Below are 17,953 nucleotides of genomic sequence, written 5' to 3' on the forward strand. Positions count from 1 at the left end.
CCCTTTTCATATCAAGGTCCATTATTTATTGGGCATTTGAGCCACGGACCACCATTTGATGAGATTTAGCCTCTCAGACCCAAACTTAGAATAGTTTGTTGTCGTTGGATAAGATTTTGTCGACAATTCCATGCTGTATTGATGTGGTACCATCATAGGAGAGATAACAGGCAAGCGTTGATCAAAATAACAATTCTTTAATTAAGTAATTCAGATGTTTAACAATAACTCGTAATATAATTTAAGGCGTAAAATTAAACCAAATGGGGTTCATTTTACGCTCTCAAGAGTTAAAGATATATATAAGGGTCCATTTGGTTACCAACTCCATCATTTAGCTGGGGACCACCTGGAACCCCCTCAATGACCACTGGTGGTCCCCGGACCACTGGTTGAGAACCACTGATCTATAATAATAACAAGTCCATACCAGACATTTCCACCCACCAACATGCAGATCAGACAGAATGACACAGGTTTCTTAAATTTAAGGATAGTAGGATTACGGACAGAGGTTTCTTAAATGTATTGTAGGATAGGATAGGACAATAATTTGTTAAGTGATATTTGTCAAGCACATTTGCACATACGTGGAATGTGTCCTCTGCATTTAACCCATCCTAACTATTAGGAGCAGTGGATGTCATTAATCCATTAAGACCTGGGGCCGATTCTACCTTCTAAATCAGTAGTTCTCAAACTGAAAACGTTTTGTGTCAGGAACCCCCAGAAGAGAAGATTTGTGTTTTCCAGTATCTCAGATTATCAGCTATTTTTTAATAGCCAACAAATGAGAACCACTGTTCTAAATCCTACGTTTTCTAAAAATGTAGCTATATACATTATTGCTAAAATCTAAAAACACACAGATGCTTCCCCGGTTTTAATGGGTTAATACAGCACTCGGGGAGCCTATGCTGACCTACGTGTGTGTCTGTGACTCTATGTTTGTCCCATATAGTCCCATGCTGACAGGCAGCTGCAGGACGAGGAGACCTACTCGGACGCCCCAGATGAGTTCCTGGACCCCATCATGTCCACCCTGATGCTGGACCCAGTCCTGCTCCCCTCCTCCAATGTCACAGTAGACCGCTCAACCATAGCAAGGCATCTACTCAGGTCAGTACCAAGGGGCAAACCCCCTTCGCTGGAATTGAAGCTCACTTCTGTGTTCTCGTTCAGCCTGCTGTTCCTATTAATAGCACAGCAGATGTCGCTATTTCACCTTCCACCGTTTGCAATACGTTATAATCTCAATACAACTGAATGAGGTTTTGGGGCGGACTTTATACTTGATTTTATTACCGCAGTAAACCTTTTCATAAACACTTTATGTTTTCAATGGCTAGTTTAAAGTCTTTTTTAAATCATTATGAAATGCGTTTAGTAAATTATGGTCCCATTAATGTTAAAATTAATGATAAAGTAGTTTATGTTTCTAGGGTTTCTCCTGGTTCTACCGAGTGAAGACCCGCCCTCGCTGCGGTTGCAGCCAATAGCATTGATTTCCGTTAGCATTTCGGACCGGATATAGAAAGAATGGCGGATTTGAAATCGCTGAAAAACAGGCTTCAAAACGGGCCTGTAGAAACCAATGGCGTCACTTTGCCCATTCATTTTTACAGTCTATGGTTCAGAAGCACCTCGGATATTTCATCGAAGCAAAGGTTAAAGCCTCTGTGATTTCTTCTTCAACTGGTTGGTCGTATGTAGAACAGCAAGAACATAGGTTTACAATCATTCCTAAACATAATTCTAATAAACAAAATTTTATTTTTGCTTTATTCCATGCGATTTGCTTTTTTCTCTTTTCTAGTGACCAGACAGATCCGTTCAACCGCAGTCCTCTCACCATGGACCAGATCAGGCCAAACGAGGAACTCAAGCAGCAGATCTTACAGTGGCTGGACAAGCACAAGCAGGAGAGGTTGCAGATGGGACCCAGCGGCTAACCTTTTAGTTACCTCCTTCTGTGACGAACAATTAAAAATGCTTCCTTTCCTTTTTCATTGCCACTTTCCCCCCGCTAATCCATGATGCGTTTTAACCCATTAAGACCGGAAAAGCATCTGTCATTTTAGATTTTAACCACTTTAACCATTCTTTTATACTTTGGCTATTCAAAAAACAGCAGATCTACAATGAGATTGTAGATCTGCTATTTTTGAAAAATCTTGAAATTTTGTGCAAATCTTTTGAATATATATTTTTTTAATTTGTTTTAACATTTGTTAAATATTTTGTTCCACAGACTCCCAGAAGCAAAGATTTGAGTTAAAAAATGTAAAAAAATATATATTAAAAGATTTGCACAAATTGTTTTCACAAGTTTTAAAAAATAGCAGATCTACAAGCTCATAGCGCGGCACTCTGTGCCGCGCTATGAGCTTGTACATCTGCTATTTTTGAATAGCCAAAGAAATCTTAAAATGACACAGATGCTTTTCCCGGTCTTAACGGGGTAACCTCGGTGGATTTCCTCAGACTGGTCCACATTGGTCACCAGCCGGTCGTTCATGCAGCCTTCATGTCCAATGGGAAACGTCCCTGGTCGTGACGGCGGTCCAGGGAAAAGCTGCCGTAAACCCACACAAGTAGCTTGACAGTTTTTCAAAGCCTATAAGCAGCATCCTATAGCTCCTCTGCTCCCCATGGTGTTCCAACAGCAAGTCTCCGGCTTGTTTCTCTCTCTGAAAACTGTTTGTCGTCGATTTATCAATCGATGATTTATTGTCATTCATCGCAGTCAGAACTCTAGCCTGAACACGGCCCCCCATCCGTCAGGACTTTGACCATTGTTGTACTTCTGTTCGCTGTCTCACCTCCTACGCTCTGCCAAAACAACATTTTCTACTGAAGAGTAAGTATTTTTGAGAACTCAAAGAGATGGCAGAACATGGAATCTTGTCTGATTTTTGATTTGATTTGTCCAGATTCATACTCGGGGCATAGCAGTGGCGGCCATTTTGCGGTGCCCATGGATATAAAAACCCTTTCATTTTCCTCCCATAGAGATTGTCGAAAATATTTCTAATTATTTAAGCCTGGAACCCAAGCCATCCAGGTTCCTGCTGAATCATGACCATAAAACATTTGATTCTGTGTCAAAAAATATTTGAATATTTAATTATATTATATACTGTATTTAACTCTTTGACTGCCAGAGTATTTTCATAAAGTACTCCCCCAGTGCCAGCAATTTTCGTGTTTTTTTATTTTTATATTTTGCATTTTTCTCATGAAAATAATTGAAGGACACATAATGTAAAGACCCAGCACAAATCCGCCACTAGGGCGCAGTACATGACAGCCTGATCATGTCGTTGGGTCTCTCTCACCCTTCTTCATAGATTAGACAAGGAAAAACATGAAAACGGATGTGACGTCCCCCCCATTGTTTTGATCGGTGAAAATTACGTTGTGATATACGACGGCGATGACTGATCGTCACCCAGACCATAGATTATAGAAGAGAACCGTTCCGTTTGTCCGTTATACCGTGTGAAAACCCGTTTATTTACCTATTTTGGACGAAAATGACTGGGGAAAAGAATCAAAAACCGGAAACGGAATCCAGGTCATGGAACCGGATGCAGATGTCCGTGAAGTAAGTGGAACTCGAGAATAACATTGAATATTAAGCAGCATAGCGCAATCAGAGATTAAACAATGAACGCGCGTCGAGCGCGTCGACGGCCAACTGGACAAAGTAGCACTTGACGCGTTATCGCGTCGTCCGCAGTCAAAGAGTTAATAAATACATACATTTAATACATTTCTACTTTTTTTTTGACACAGAATCAAGTGTTTTATGGTCATGATTCACCAGGAGCCTGGATGGCTTGGTTTCAGGCTTAAAATAATTTAGATAAATATTTTCGGAAATCTCTATGGGATAAATGAATGGGGTTTCTATCTGTGGCACCACAAAATGGCCGCCACTGCTATGCCCTATACAACATGAACCTATATGCAGTAGGCAGTACTCCTCTAGGAACTCACACACTTACCAGATCAATTAATTTAGCCTAGTATAGCATTTTGAACATAATTGATTTATGTGATGCAAGCATAACAGTAATGCCTATTGTACAGTTATACACTTGTGGGCAAACAGTTCTTAGTTTGGTGGAATCTGTGCCTAAAACCAAGAGCCTTGCAGTAATGTCAATGAATGAAGATCTTTAGGCTTATTTCATACTGTAAGAAAAGTTATTATTAACTAATGCTTTGCGGCATAATGGAAAACTATGGGGTGAATATAGTTGGTTAGTCAAGTAAATTCAGAAGGGTAAAGTGCTGTTATGATTGCTCTGTGTTATTTAATTAACATTTTGGATTCAGGATTTTAAAAATGCAAGAAAGTCACGTGATTATTGTATAAACGAGCAAATGATGAGGGAGAGTATCTGTTGGCATGCATTCATACAGTATGTTGAATATCTACCAATTGAATGATTACTTGGGTTAAATTATAATAATGCAATATTTTTATGTTTTATTTGTCATGATTTTTTGGATGTACAGTATGAACAAGAAATTAAAAAAGCTATTGCGTGTTGTATAACAAATGTTATGGTGTTATTCGGTAATCACAAACCTGGTAGTGCCCAAAGGGGCACTGCATGGCATACTGGAATCTGTGCCTAAAACCAAGACTCCTCTGTCACTTTTGTCCGCTCAGATATGTAATCCTATATTCAATTTGGCGTAAGGGAGGGCGGGCAGGTGTGCCTCTGATGTCTCATGTCTCTATGACTCAGCCATAACCATATAAGGAGTTCCAAATGCAACTACGCCCAAATATGGAGTGTGTTGTCTAACCGCGATGTGTCGTTGTGGTATCAGGCGCAAATAAATCAGTCGGCTCCATATATGGGCACAAAAGGGGGCATTCCCATGCCCATATATGGACATGTCAGCATGCCCATATATGGCATATACTGATGACATCAGGGATCTCCATATATGGGCATAAAAGCGACAAGCACTGACCGATACAGAGATCTCCATATATGGGCATATCAGTCGGATCGGCGGTGTGAGGGCCGCATAGCGGCCTGAACCTCTAGTTACTTCAAGACGCAAAGTAGAAGCTGACAGTGTAAGAGAGACCTCCCCTGAGAGGAAGACAGTGTAGGCTTGGTCTGGGAGACATTGATTGGCATAATATTCATGGCTAATATTCATTCATTGATATCCCTTTGGGGAAATTTAGCAGTACAAAACAGTACAAAAACAATATAAATGCCTATACAACTATAAATAAGTAGCCTGTGATCAATACCTTTTTGGGGTTTGTGATCCGGTCGTGAGCGGAAGTAACTCTACGTCACCAGGCGCGTCATCCGTGGCCGGAACCCACAAATCCGGAAAGACTTCACCCAAAATAACTCCGGCCACGATCAAGAGCATTGTAATAGGGCCTACCTAATAAAATCCTTGATGCGGCGTAGTTTAGCTTATTTTTCAAATACAAAATAAATATAAATGTGAGTGTACTTTCCGGAGACTATGTCTACCTTTGTTATCCCAAGGGGAAATTCAATCCATTTAAATATGGATTGGGGAAACAAAAAGGGAGAACCAAAACAAAGCGGCTCCGCCAAACCGGAACCCGCAACTTCCAGAAATATAATTGCTTTTTTTTTTTCAGTAGGTGTGGCCTAGACCGGATCACACGGGCCATTAATAACGAATACCTTTCTTCCGAGGTGGAAGGACTGGTGATGCGAGGTTAATCAATAAGAAACCAGGCTTGACAAACCATGCATTTCTCTGCTCCGCCTTAATTATCCCTTTAGGGAAGATTCAAAAGAAACATAGGAACTGTTGTGTTACTCTGGTTTGTCGGTAACCCATTCCATGCTACAGTTGCTGTATGCTTGAATGTACAATACATTGTCCAATGTTTCTCTTAAATCTGTCAGGAAGCAGGTCAGTGGTCAGTAAACACAGGACAGGTAAGATAAGATAAAACCTTTATTGATCCCGTGAGGGAAATTCAGCCACCAAATTCAGCACAGCAGCGTAAGACACATTTACAGGCCAGAGCAAGAAAAGTACTGTAGATACAGCAGGTTAAAAAGACATCGCACTCAAAAGAACAGGTAAAGCTACAGAGATACAACTAAAATTAAGATAATAATACAAGTAAAAGTCTTGGAACAAGTACAAAATGATGATGGGACCAGAAAATGTGTTTATGTTTAATAATCCACAGTAGAAAGGATGAGTCTCTCTTCTCTGTCCTTGAAAAGCCTTTGTAGAAATGTGAGATTGCCAGCAGGCCAAGTCCAGATCCATTCCTATTCTGTTGAAGTCAGAGCAGGGAAGGACAGGGAGGTAACGGTCTCCTTCCTATTGTGACAGAGACACTGTAACTGTAATCAACAGCGACTCCAGGACTTTTCCAGTTAGTTTATTGGTGGTATCCAAACCACCACTCTCCTGATGATTCCACTGTATGTGTATGTCAACTGCTTTAAACACCACATCACAGGACTGGCCTCTACCCACACTCGTCCAACCAGAACCGGTTCCCAGTCGTCAGATTGGTCTGGATCATCAGGATACAAGTGTTTCTCGTTCACACGTGTCACCTTTCCGTTGTTCTCAGACAGAGAGAGGTTTCTGTGTGCTGTCTTTGGGTCCAGTGTGAGTTCACACACATCTGACGAGGACGACTGGTCTGTCCACCTTTTCTCTTCTTTAACATCTGCCATCTTCTCTTCCACCTTGTTTTCTTTTTCATCTTGTTCTTTATTGTCTTATTCTTCTCTGCTCTGCAGAACGAAACACGTTCTCGTCTTGAACATCCCCCCACTTTCTTCTCTTTCATGTTCAAGACATTGTTCTTTGTTGGCTTATCATCTCGTTCTCTATGTATTTAGTCTCTTCTGGTGAGAAGAGCCTTTCAGTCAGTTGGTTTTTCATCTCATCCAATTCATTCTTCTTGATGAACCTACGGAAGGTGGTCTTCAGGAGGGTGGCCTTCAGGAGGGTGTTCTTCAGGAGGGTGTTCTCATTCTCTTTGTCGTCCAGTGTGAGCTCACACACATCTGATGAGAGCAGCGTTGTCCTCAAAACCTCCTTTTCTCTAATCAGTTGGAGTTTCTCATCCATCCTCCCATTTCTTGGTCCTCTCTTCTCACTCCTCGTCCTACTCCACTCCTCCTTCCTTTCTTCTTTCTCATTGGGGCGGCCATAGCTGAGTGGTTAGTGAGCCCGTGAGCCCGCCTAGGGAACCAGAGGCCCTGGTTGCCCCAGGTTCGATTCCAGGCTATCCCAGCATATGTGTCGATGATATGAAATTTGTCCCTGAGCAAGACTCTTAACCCCAATTGCTCACAGGTTCTCATTGGAAACAAGACCGCAAGGACTTTCATGAACGACCTGTTAAAAGGAATTATCCTTATCCTTGTCTTTAATCTTCTCTTTTCTCTCTTCTTCAGTTTGAGGGATTGATGGTACAGATGAACCTGAGCCGCCATCTGACAGGTTTTTACCAGGTTGCCAAACCTGGTCTAACAAGAGGCAGACCTACTACTCATCATTCGACAGATTACAGATTTGCATTCGACACTTTCATTTGCATTCGACAGATTTGCGTCATTGGCTGTCCTTTAAGCCAATGGGGATATTTCCCCATTTTCCCATACTCTGAACGGGGCGGCCTCGTCCTCCCAAGCTATGGGACTAGACACGCCTCTCGCCTCTATGCCTAGTACTACACACGCCTGCTGTCAAATGTACTTAGTTACTTTACATGCGTGCTTATCCAGTACTTGAGTAAATGTACTTAGTTACTTTACACCTCTGTGTGTGTTGTACTCAGACAGACAGAACATTTTCGCCGACGACTTCAGTTCACATCGCTCATCGCTCGTCCCTGGCACAAAATAGATATGGGGGGGGGGGGGGCTGTGGACAAATAGATATTAATCTGGGGGTACTTTACTTTACGCGAACGGCGTTCTTCTATTTCGCCGACTGTGTTGCTGACGGACAATGGATGCACGCTTATACAGTACTTGAGTAAATGTACTTAGTTACTTTACACCTCCTCTGTGTTGTATGCAGACAGACAGAACATTTATTTTTCGCCGACTTCACATCGCCCGTCCCCGCAGGGAAGGGGGTTCCCTGCCACAAAATAGATGGGGGGGGGGGGCTGTTGACAAATACATATTAATCTGGGGGTCCATGAACATGTTTGAGCACGCGAACGGCGTTTTCCTTTCGCCTCCGAGGCACCTAACCCAGTAGAGACGCGAAAGGAGGTGGGGAGGGAGCCTGGCTGTGTTGTTGACGGACAACAGATGCACGCTTTTATGCGAAACAACAAAAACACAACCTGGCGCAACAGTTGCGTGCATTAGCGCAAGATGAGGACAAAGGAAACGTATGAAAAGGCTACTACAGCAGGCTACAGTCAAGTTGGACTGAATGACTGAAACGGCTATGCCGTCGGTTTCAATCACCGTCACACAGAGTACTCACACGCGCATACTGAAATACTCTGAAAACAGCCGATCTACAAGCTCACAATCATTGTACAGTACTGGAGTAAATGTACTTAGTTACTTTACACCTCTTAACAGACAAGCATACGTGTTGAGGCTCCGAAAATCTGTCCGAGCCACAACTCTGCGACCGTTTCACTATCTCTCGCCCCTAAACACGGTCGCCCCTGATCGCAACGGTCTGGGGTGAGCGATCAGCGCCGTTCTACCTCGCCCCTAAACACGGTCGCCCCGGATCGCAAAGAACGGTCTGGAGTGAGTGCTGCTCTGCCCTTCAGTGCATATTTGCATGCACATAATGATATTGTTGTTGTGGTTAAGTTGAAATAATAGTTGCACAACTTGTAACAATAGTGCTGTATCATTAATTTGTTGCAGTAATCAATTCATTATAATATATGTATAATGTATGTGTATGTGTATGTATATGTATATGTATATGTATATGTATATGTATATGTATATGTATATGTATATGTATATATATATATATATATATATATATATATATATATATATATATATAAAAATTGACTTTACCTGTAGTTCTTAATCTACTACATGTATAAGGGTACATTATTAATTAACCAGTTGAGGTACTTCTACTTTACTGGAGTATTTCCAATTATCAGTACTTTTACTTCTACTCAACTACATCTCACAGGCAAATATTGTACTTTTACTCCACTACAATTATTTGAAAACTTTAGTTACGTGTTACTTTGTAGATATACATTATTATAAAACATACATTTACCACTTTAGACCTATTTCATACCTACAAGCTCACAACATGTTGTGAGCTTGTAGATCTGCTATTTTCAAACATTTTAGAACTTTTAGACACCAGAGACACAACCAGACAGACACCAGAGACACAACCAGACAGACACCAGCGTGTGTACACACACACACACACACACACACACACACACACACACACACACACACACACACACACACACACACACACACACACACACACACACACACACACAATATTGATAGCCAACCAATGAACCTCTCTGTGGAGTTATTTTGGTTGCATTGGAATGGCTGAGATTTCATTTTAAAGACCACTTCTACATTTTGTGCTGCAGATTGGGGCAAAAAAAGCCTGCCGCAACCTGGTATATTATGACTTTGTCATTTCTTGTTTATTTCCTTGACGTCTATCTGGGAGGCGAGCTCCTTGCAGGTACTACCAGTCACAGAACCTCCGTAGATGATGTTCATGGTCTGGATGAGCTCGCTGAGGCTCTGCTTGTCATCTTCCAGTTTCCACCGACAAAGGAATTCCTGCTCATTGTTTGTGGTTGGATTACTATTGATTTGTGCTTTTTTTTGCTTTTGTGGCCTTTAGAACGGTTAACCTGGGTGTATGTACACCCACCACCCCTTTGTCTGGGACAAAAGAGCCACGGGTTACTGTTGAAAGCCCTGTGGATGATGAAGGAGGCTCACTTCTTTCTTTTGGAGGTAGTAGGTTAATGAAAGAAGTCTTGGAGGTTGGTGATTGAGGGATACTGTCAGGTGAGTTCCATGTCAGCTGTGCAAAAATATCTGTGATGTCAGAATTAGCTAGTCTCTAAGTATTATATCACAAGTAAGACGCGCGAACGCGGGAAGCGAACGCAAAAAAATAAAAATAAATATGAAAAAAAAAAATCAAGAAAAAGTAACCAATAAAAAAATAAAAATAAAATACAAAAAAAATCTGCGTTAAAAGGAGCATCTTAGAAAAATACAAATTCACCAAAAAAAAACTTTGAATGTTTTTGAACAATTCAACAAAGTGTTTGAAGTGCCTGTTTCACCCACTTCCGGGGGGCGGAGCCAAAATCCGAGCGCGAAGTATTTGTTCGTAGCCCCCCACTTAGGGGGGGTAGAAAAAGTTTCGGAGCGATTCGGGCACTTTTCATTTAACATGGGGTTTCAATGGGGAGTTTTTAGGAGCCTTCTCCGGGGCGTGGCTTCCGCGGGAAGGGGCGGGCTTAAACGCAACCTTGACAGGTGTGTTCAGTTTTCAAAGACCTTTCATTTGATGTATGGTACGTCTAAATTGGACATTTACTTATCTCAGAGGAGCCGCACACAGGCAGTGCACACAGAGACACAGAGACACAACCCGAGCACGGTTTCATAGTAAGCTCCACTTGCGCGTTCGCAAACAGTGGTAACCATGACAACCAACCTGGACTCACTCAGACATATTAAGTAACCATGGCAACCTAACATAAACAAACCTGGATGATTTCACATCATCCAGGTTTGTTTATGTTTTACCCTAGCAACTAACTGCTTTACCCTAGAAACCACCTGTTTTACCCTAGCAACCGTATTAGACCCTAGCAACATCTGTTTTATCATAGCAACCGCCTATTAGACCCTAGCAACTATGGTTTACCATATAGCAACCACCTGTTTCACCCTAGCAACCGTGTATTATACCCTAGCAACCACCTGTTTCACCCTAGCAACCGTGTATTATACCCTAGCAACCACCTGTTTTACCTCAGTAACGGCCTAGTACACCTTAGCAACCATCAATTTTAGGGTCTCTTTCATGCCCATATGGAGATCCCTGATGTCATCAATATGACACTGGTGTCATATTCTCTATGATAGGGATATGGATTAGGGCAGAGATAATGTTATGCACAAAACTCTATACGTCCGTCCATCTGTCCGTCTGTAGTTCACGTATCTCAAGAATCGTCCATCCGACGACTTCAAACTCTGCAGACTTGAGGGAGTGCGGTATACCTGCCTGGCGTCCAGTCGTTCGGATGGGCGGTTTGGTGATGTTCTATATTGTCTGAATCAACTTTGTTTGCGTTTGTTTATGTGCTAAAAGAGTGACTTTGAGAGCTGTTTTACCGTACAATGTAAGTCAATGAGGAGCATATTTTGAATGATCAATTTCTAATCAATGGAGCAATTTTTTTTTTTTTTCTTGCCCACCTTTGGAGTTACATCATGGCAAGGTAACTACACAACCCAAACCTCTACTAAAGTGGTCTTGCCCTTTAAGGGAGGATGGGCCGGGAAGCGGACAGACCTCTGACGTCATGCTCATGTCACCATGACTCAGCCATAACCATATAAGGAGTTCCAAATGTAGCTACGCCCGAATAAGGAGTGTGTTGTCTAACCTCAATGTGTCGTCATGGCAGCAGGCACAAACAAATCAGTCAGCTCCATATATGGGCCAAAAGGGGCCATACCTGGGGGCGGCCATAGCTGAGTGGTTAGTGAGCCCGTCTAGGGAGCCAGAAGCCCTGGTTGCCTCAGGTACGATTCCAGGCCACGCCAGCATATGTGTCGATGAAATGAAATTTGTCCCTGAGCAAGACTCTTAACCCCTAATTGCTCACAGGCCCTCATTGGAAACAAGCCCGCAAGGACTTTCATGAACGTCCTGTTAAAAGGAATTATCCTTATACCTACTGAGCACAAAAGGGACACAGACAGAGACGGGTACAATGGGTAAAGCATAACCAGGTGGGGCATGCATTCCCATTTGCATCGTTCTCGAGAAGACCGGTGCACCGATCTAGTAATAGTAATTGTGTCACAAAATAATATGTTTACCTGGCAACCCCTTGTGGGCTGGTTTGGTAGCACAAGGGTGCCCACATGGCACCAATAAGTTACAATGCAAAAAAAACTAAAAGAAATGTAACTAATGGGATTCCATAATAAATGTGTTAAAGGTTTTGATAGTTGATAACAACTACAAATTCACCTTGGATCTTCCATTTTAGCAATTCACAAAGAAAATCTATAAATGGTCCTTTCAGTCATCATTCCTTTATATTTATACAGTCCCTTACAAAAGTATTCAACCCCATTGAAAGTTGCCAGATTCATTGAGATGTTGTGTAATATTCTGTTCTAAAAGATTGACCCTCAAAATGCTCTATTTTAAAGTGACATTGGTTTAAGAAAAATAAATACCTGAAAGATGCTATTTGCTAGTTTTAAAAATTGGTGATTTTTATTTCTCAATAAATACAGATACAATAAAAATATGCCTATAATTACATACATCAAATGGGAATATAATATATTTTGATTGTGATGCTGTATTAACAAATTTAGCTGGGGACCCCTGGAACTCCCTCAAGGTCCCCTGGGGGTCCCCGGGCCGGACCCCACTTTGAGAACCACTGGTCTAGACTAAGAGGAAAGGTGTGAAAATGAAGGCCAAAGAGCATTCCAAGGAAGTTGGAAGTAAATGTATTGACGTGCACAAATTAGAAAAGGATACAAAATAATATCCATGTGCTTAGATATCCCAGTGAGCTTTTGTTCGATCAATAGTGATCCACGGTGGGTTTGATGGGTTCCCTCACGGTGGGTTCAAATCCACCGTGGTGCATCCGGCTTTGTCGGGCGTCTATGCGAACACAATTGGCCCATGTTCAGGGGGAGAGAAACCGGATGGGGAGGGTGATATTAGTCATTGCGCGTACTCCTACGGACTGGGGCAGCACCTGTCAGCAGTGTTAATTTTGTCGACTAAGACTAAAAGACTTAAGGTTTTTGATATTTAGTCGACTAGACTAAGGCTAAACAATTTCAGAAGACTAAAATAGGACTAAAACTAATGGTGCGTTATTCAAAAGACTAAGACTAAGACTAAATCAAAATTTGCTGTCAAAATTAACACTGCCTGTCAGCAGGGAGTGTTGGATGGGAGGAGTAGAACGAAGGCGCTACGTCAGCGGTATTCAACTAGATTAGGCAGGGGGCCACAATTGTAAAATGACTTGAAGTCGAGGGCCACCAGACAAACAAAAACAAGAGTTCATGGTTTAACCGGAAACCGTTAAGAAATGTGTAACTGGTTGGTTAAACGGTTATTGATTATGTTATTATTTTATTTATTTTGTGGAGCAAACTTCCTCCCTAAAGTGATGCCTGAAGATAGCGTCCAGCTGCCATGTAACAAAGCTGCAACTCCTCCATGACTGCTGCCCAATTCTGCCTTACAAGTTATACATAGATAAACTGTGGTTTATAAAGTATTTGAAGTCATTGGGTCAAAGTGTTAAATTAGCTCACTCTAAATGTACTTCAGAAAAGCATCTGGTGTTAAAATGTAGTTAAGTATCAAAAGAAAAAGTACAGTAATCTAAAGCACAAATATCAGATTTTTCATAATATAATAAATAATAAAATGATTTTAACTTTTTGAAAATGTTAAAGCAATAAAGAGACTGGATAATTTGTCCCAGTACCATTCTTTCAGGTGAATGATCTCACAAAATAATATCAATGCACATCAACAGGGAAGAGCACAACATGAGTTTTGAGTGTAGTTCATCCATTACATGCCATCTCCCTCAATTTGTAGCTACCTATTATTGAGTTTAGAGAGTGGACTCCAATCACCCAATAGCGTCACAGGCTGAATGATGCCCTAACTCTCAACTAATGGTTCATGAAACACATCATGAGAGCTTGTGCTCTCTCTCTCTCTCTCGCTCTCTCGCTCTCTCTCTGAACTGTCCACAGCACTCCTTCTAAGACAAAAGTAGACAGAAATGTTCCAATCTTATAATGAGCATAGTGAGGACCGATTATATGAAGATAGGCTGAAAATCGGTGAAGTGGTCCTTTAACACGCCATCTCGATCGAGGGTTAGGGCATAGCTAGGGCATAGCTATTTCTGAGTTTTGGGTGGATTTTGACCATCACATCAAAGAAAGAATTCTCCATGTACATCCATTAGCTTACACAGTCGTATGTTTCATTCAATCAGTCAAGAGCGTCCCGGACTGAATGTCATGATGCTGTGACTCAACAGATTGCTCATGAAACACTTCATAAGAGCCTGTGCCCTTATCAGCCATGTTCTCAAATCTAAGCAACAACAGCAAAAACCTTTCCATACCTAACAAACACGGAAACACTTTCACCATGCCAGATTGGCTCCACTACTCCACACCTTCGATGCCAGGGTCCAGTGCACTGGACACATTTAAATACCTACTTCCTATTTTCTCAAAATCAAAGCCTGTGCAGTATAAAGGTCTGGTACAGATATTATCCTCTCAAACATCAAAATTCGTAAATGCAGTATGAAGCAGTATCACCCAAATGGACATAATATGTCCATTATTGTCCTATAGGACCTATAGCACATAACAATGTACATCATGTTGTACAATAGCACACAATGGCCCCTTAATTATTAACCATTAACAAGTTTAGGTTAACGGTTTTCGGTTATGAAAAATGTTCAAAATGGTCATCCTATACAACCAACCATCCAAGATTATAAAAACAAAATTGGAATATGGAATGTGTTCCAGGGCCACAAGAAAACTCCCCACGGGCCGAATTTGGCCTGTGGGCCACCAGTTGAATATCACTGCTCTACGTCCTCCCGGTGGGGGCTCCTCACAGGCAGGTGAGTCAGTGGGATACAACAGCAGTGACAACACAGAAATGTGTGCGGTGAGGAATCAATTGGCATAATGACTAAATTGGGGAGAAAAAGGGGGTAAAACAAATTGGCTGCTCTAAATTTTAGGGGGGGGGGGGGGTAGTTAGAAGTTGCATCATCCCACCCTGGCACTGCCTCGACAAGACCGCCCCACAAAACTCCAGCCTCCGAGCAGGAAGGATACAGGGAAGCTGCAGCAGACAGACCGTCAATCACTTTGGCTGTGTTCAGATTGCAGGCAAATCCAATTTGTTTCTCAGATACAATCTTTGGGACTGACTGTTATTTGTAAGTAATCAGATCAGATTTGTTAATTCAGACATCGCCAACCTGTCTGCGTTGGTTGAGGTTGCTGAGGTAATGACAAAACAACATAGGCGTGAGCAGTAATGCTTAATTTATAGTCTGTCATTCGACATCGTCCAATAGATAAGAGCGTATCAAGCATAGAGCCATGAATGACCTCAGTGAACTAAGTAGGCCTATTGGTTAAGTGGTTAAATCAAATTTCAACTTAATCAGAAGCCACTGATGCACCATCAAAAACATGTTGTACGCAGGCAAAAGAAAGTTCATGGGTACTGGCAGGTTTAATCCTTCAAATGAAACAAACTGTTCTGTCCATGCACAGTACATGGACATCCATGTACAGTAAACACCGCAAACTGGTATGGTCAGTGATGGAAAAAGTACTCAATTTCTTTACTTAAGTATCAATACTTCAAATAAGCTCTTGGCCATTAACCTTACAGTGACACAGATGGAGTGTATAACTGCCATTTCCAAATCCAGTGTTACAATCCCATCCATAATGCTGTTTTACAGACTTATACCCAAGATGATTATAAAGTACAGAGGGTCAAGTCAGTTATTTCAAAACACAGAGCGTGACTCCCTACCCTCCTTCAAAACTGCCATAAAAGAGCACCTGTCTAGACAAGTCTTCTAGCTTGCCAAAAGAAATTGCCCCCCAGTGTTTTTCTGTAAATATACTTTGACTGCTACTAGCATTGATCATTTCTTGTATAGTATTGATTGTATGTCTTTATATGTCTTGATGAATTGAATACACCGGACCACAATGGAAACAAGCCCTCTGGGCTTTTTGTGTTACCCTCTTAGCATTATTGTATAACTGTACCTCTGTACATTTTGCAAATTGCAAAAAGTATTCGATCAATCCATCAAACATGACAACTTAAAATGTGTTTTAATCATAACAAATACATATATTGTGTTATTATTACATGAACCCTTCATGGGGGCGAACATTTGGTAAAAATAAAAAAGGCAATCTATAAGTTCACAACACAATGCGTTGTGAACTTGACTTCCCATGCACCACACTGTGACCTGTGTTGTTTGATTCTCCAGATTTCAACTATTAAGAAAATATAGGTGATGCCCGTGCAGAGTACCCGAGCCCGCTTCTGGCAGCACAGCAACGTTCAACTTGCATACTCATTGGTAGAGAATAGGTTATGATAGCTCCCTTTGTGTCAGAACCTTCACCAAGCGGTGAAATATGGCGCCTTGCGTTGGGCCACAGCATGACCTGCTATCGAGTGTTAGTGTGCCACTGGCGCCGTTAATCTTTGTGGATGTCAGTGGTACATCTTCATCAGGACATGACCATCTGGGCAAGCAGTGGCTCAGGACCATCTGGACAAGCAGTGGCTCAGGAGGTAGAGCGGCCCAAGCTTGGGCCGCTTGGGAATCGGAAGGTTCCCATGTTTGATCTCGGACTCCCCCAGAGTTAGTGTCGAAGTGTCCTTGAGCAAGACACTGAACCCTGAATTTTTCCCGATGTGCGCCATTCCAAGGCGCTATATAAATGCACCATTTACCACTGACAACAAAACGTGATTTCAACTCCTTGCACCTTTAATAAAAGGCTTAAATTCTAACCCTGTTGCTCCAGTGCCTTTTTTTTCTTTTTGGAGAAGTCAAAGAGTATTTCTACACCACTTGTCTTCGTCCAGTTTAGTCATTAAGTTTAGTCATTAAGTCATCATGTCAAAATGACCTTGTCTAGCTGCTATGTTTTCAATGGGACTGATGCCTGGGAAATATATATATTTTTTGCTTAATAAGCTCTCCACCAATACATCCAAAGACAATAGTAAGGTAACAAGTTTAGACTCCTCACACTCCCCCTAAGGCCATACCTGTACTCTGTACAAAAAGTCAGTAGAAACTGAGAAATATCAGACACTCACATGACCCCTAGCGTAGCGTACGTAGTGTACCTATTTTGCGAGCGAACATTTAGTGAAAATACCTCACAGTGAGCTTGTAGATCGGCTATTTTTGATGAAGAGACTTGGAGTAGAGGGGGGTAAAAAGGAGTGGACCAAGTATAGAGCCACGGGGGACCGCAGTCAATTATCAGTTATCTATTTTTAAGAGAAACAAGATAATTATTTTTCCCCTCTATCAACTGTTACGATGTAACAGTTTTATGTAACCTTTATTGTATCCTTTTCCTCCATTGCCCTGAGCCCTTTCATACCCAGACAGGCAGACAGACAGAAAGATGGAGAGAGGTAGACAATGAAAGTGCATGAGAGGAAGACAGTAGAGATGATGTACAATGGGTAGTCACATGCCGTGTTAGGGTTAGGGTTAATCTTTCATGACTGTACATCCAGTATATCGTTGCTGTCGAGCAGAAACCTCTTATCTCCATATTTTAACTTTTTGTGTTTTTTCATAAATTAACGCCCTACTTGATCACACTACATTGTCACACAAAAGTAGCAGATCCACAAGCTCAAAACGCGGTGCAAAGCGACGCATTTTGAGCTTGTAGATCTGCTACTTTTGATACTTTTGAATTTGAATCCTGAAAAATAACAGTTTGGGACATATGAGGTTTCCGTCCGACGATATATACATAATGCATACAGAGGGCATCCCCCCTGGCAGAGATTTGCACTCTGCTGAGCACATCTTTCTTGTTTCAGTTAC

At 41.7% G+C, this 17,953-nt stretch overlaps 1 protein-coding gene across 1 annotated transcript in view; it reads left to right on the top strand.

Annotated features, from left to right (window-relative positions):
• The window catches only part of ube4a (ubiquitination factor E4A), a 28,491-nt gene extending 26,164 nt beyond the window's left edge, over nt 1-2,327 (top strand). The window contains exons 19-20 of the mRNA XM_080428911.1: nt 962-1,119; nt 1,817-2,327. Of these exons, the coding sequence (XP_080285037.1) occupies nt 962-1,119; nt 1,817-1,952 (294 nt within the window). The 3' untranslated portion in view covers nt 1,953-2,327. The remainder of the gene's footprint in view (nt 1-961; nt 1,120-1,816) is intronic.
• Nucleotides 2,328-17,953: the final 15,626 nt, after the last annotated feature.

This window comes from Gymnoscopelus braueri (assembly GCF_963280865.1).
Source record: "Gymnoscopelus braueri genome assembly, chromosome: 5".
Lineage (NCBI taxonomy): Eukaryota > Metazoa > Chordata > Actinopteri > Myctophiformes > Myctophidae > Gymnoscopelus > Gymnoscopelus braueri.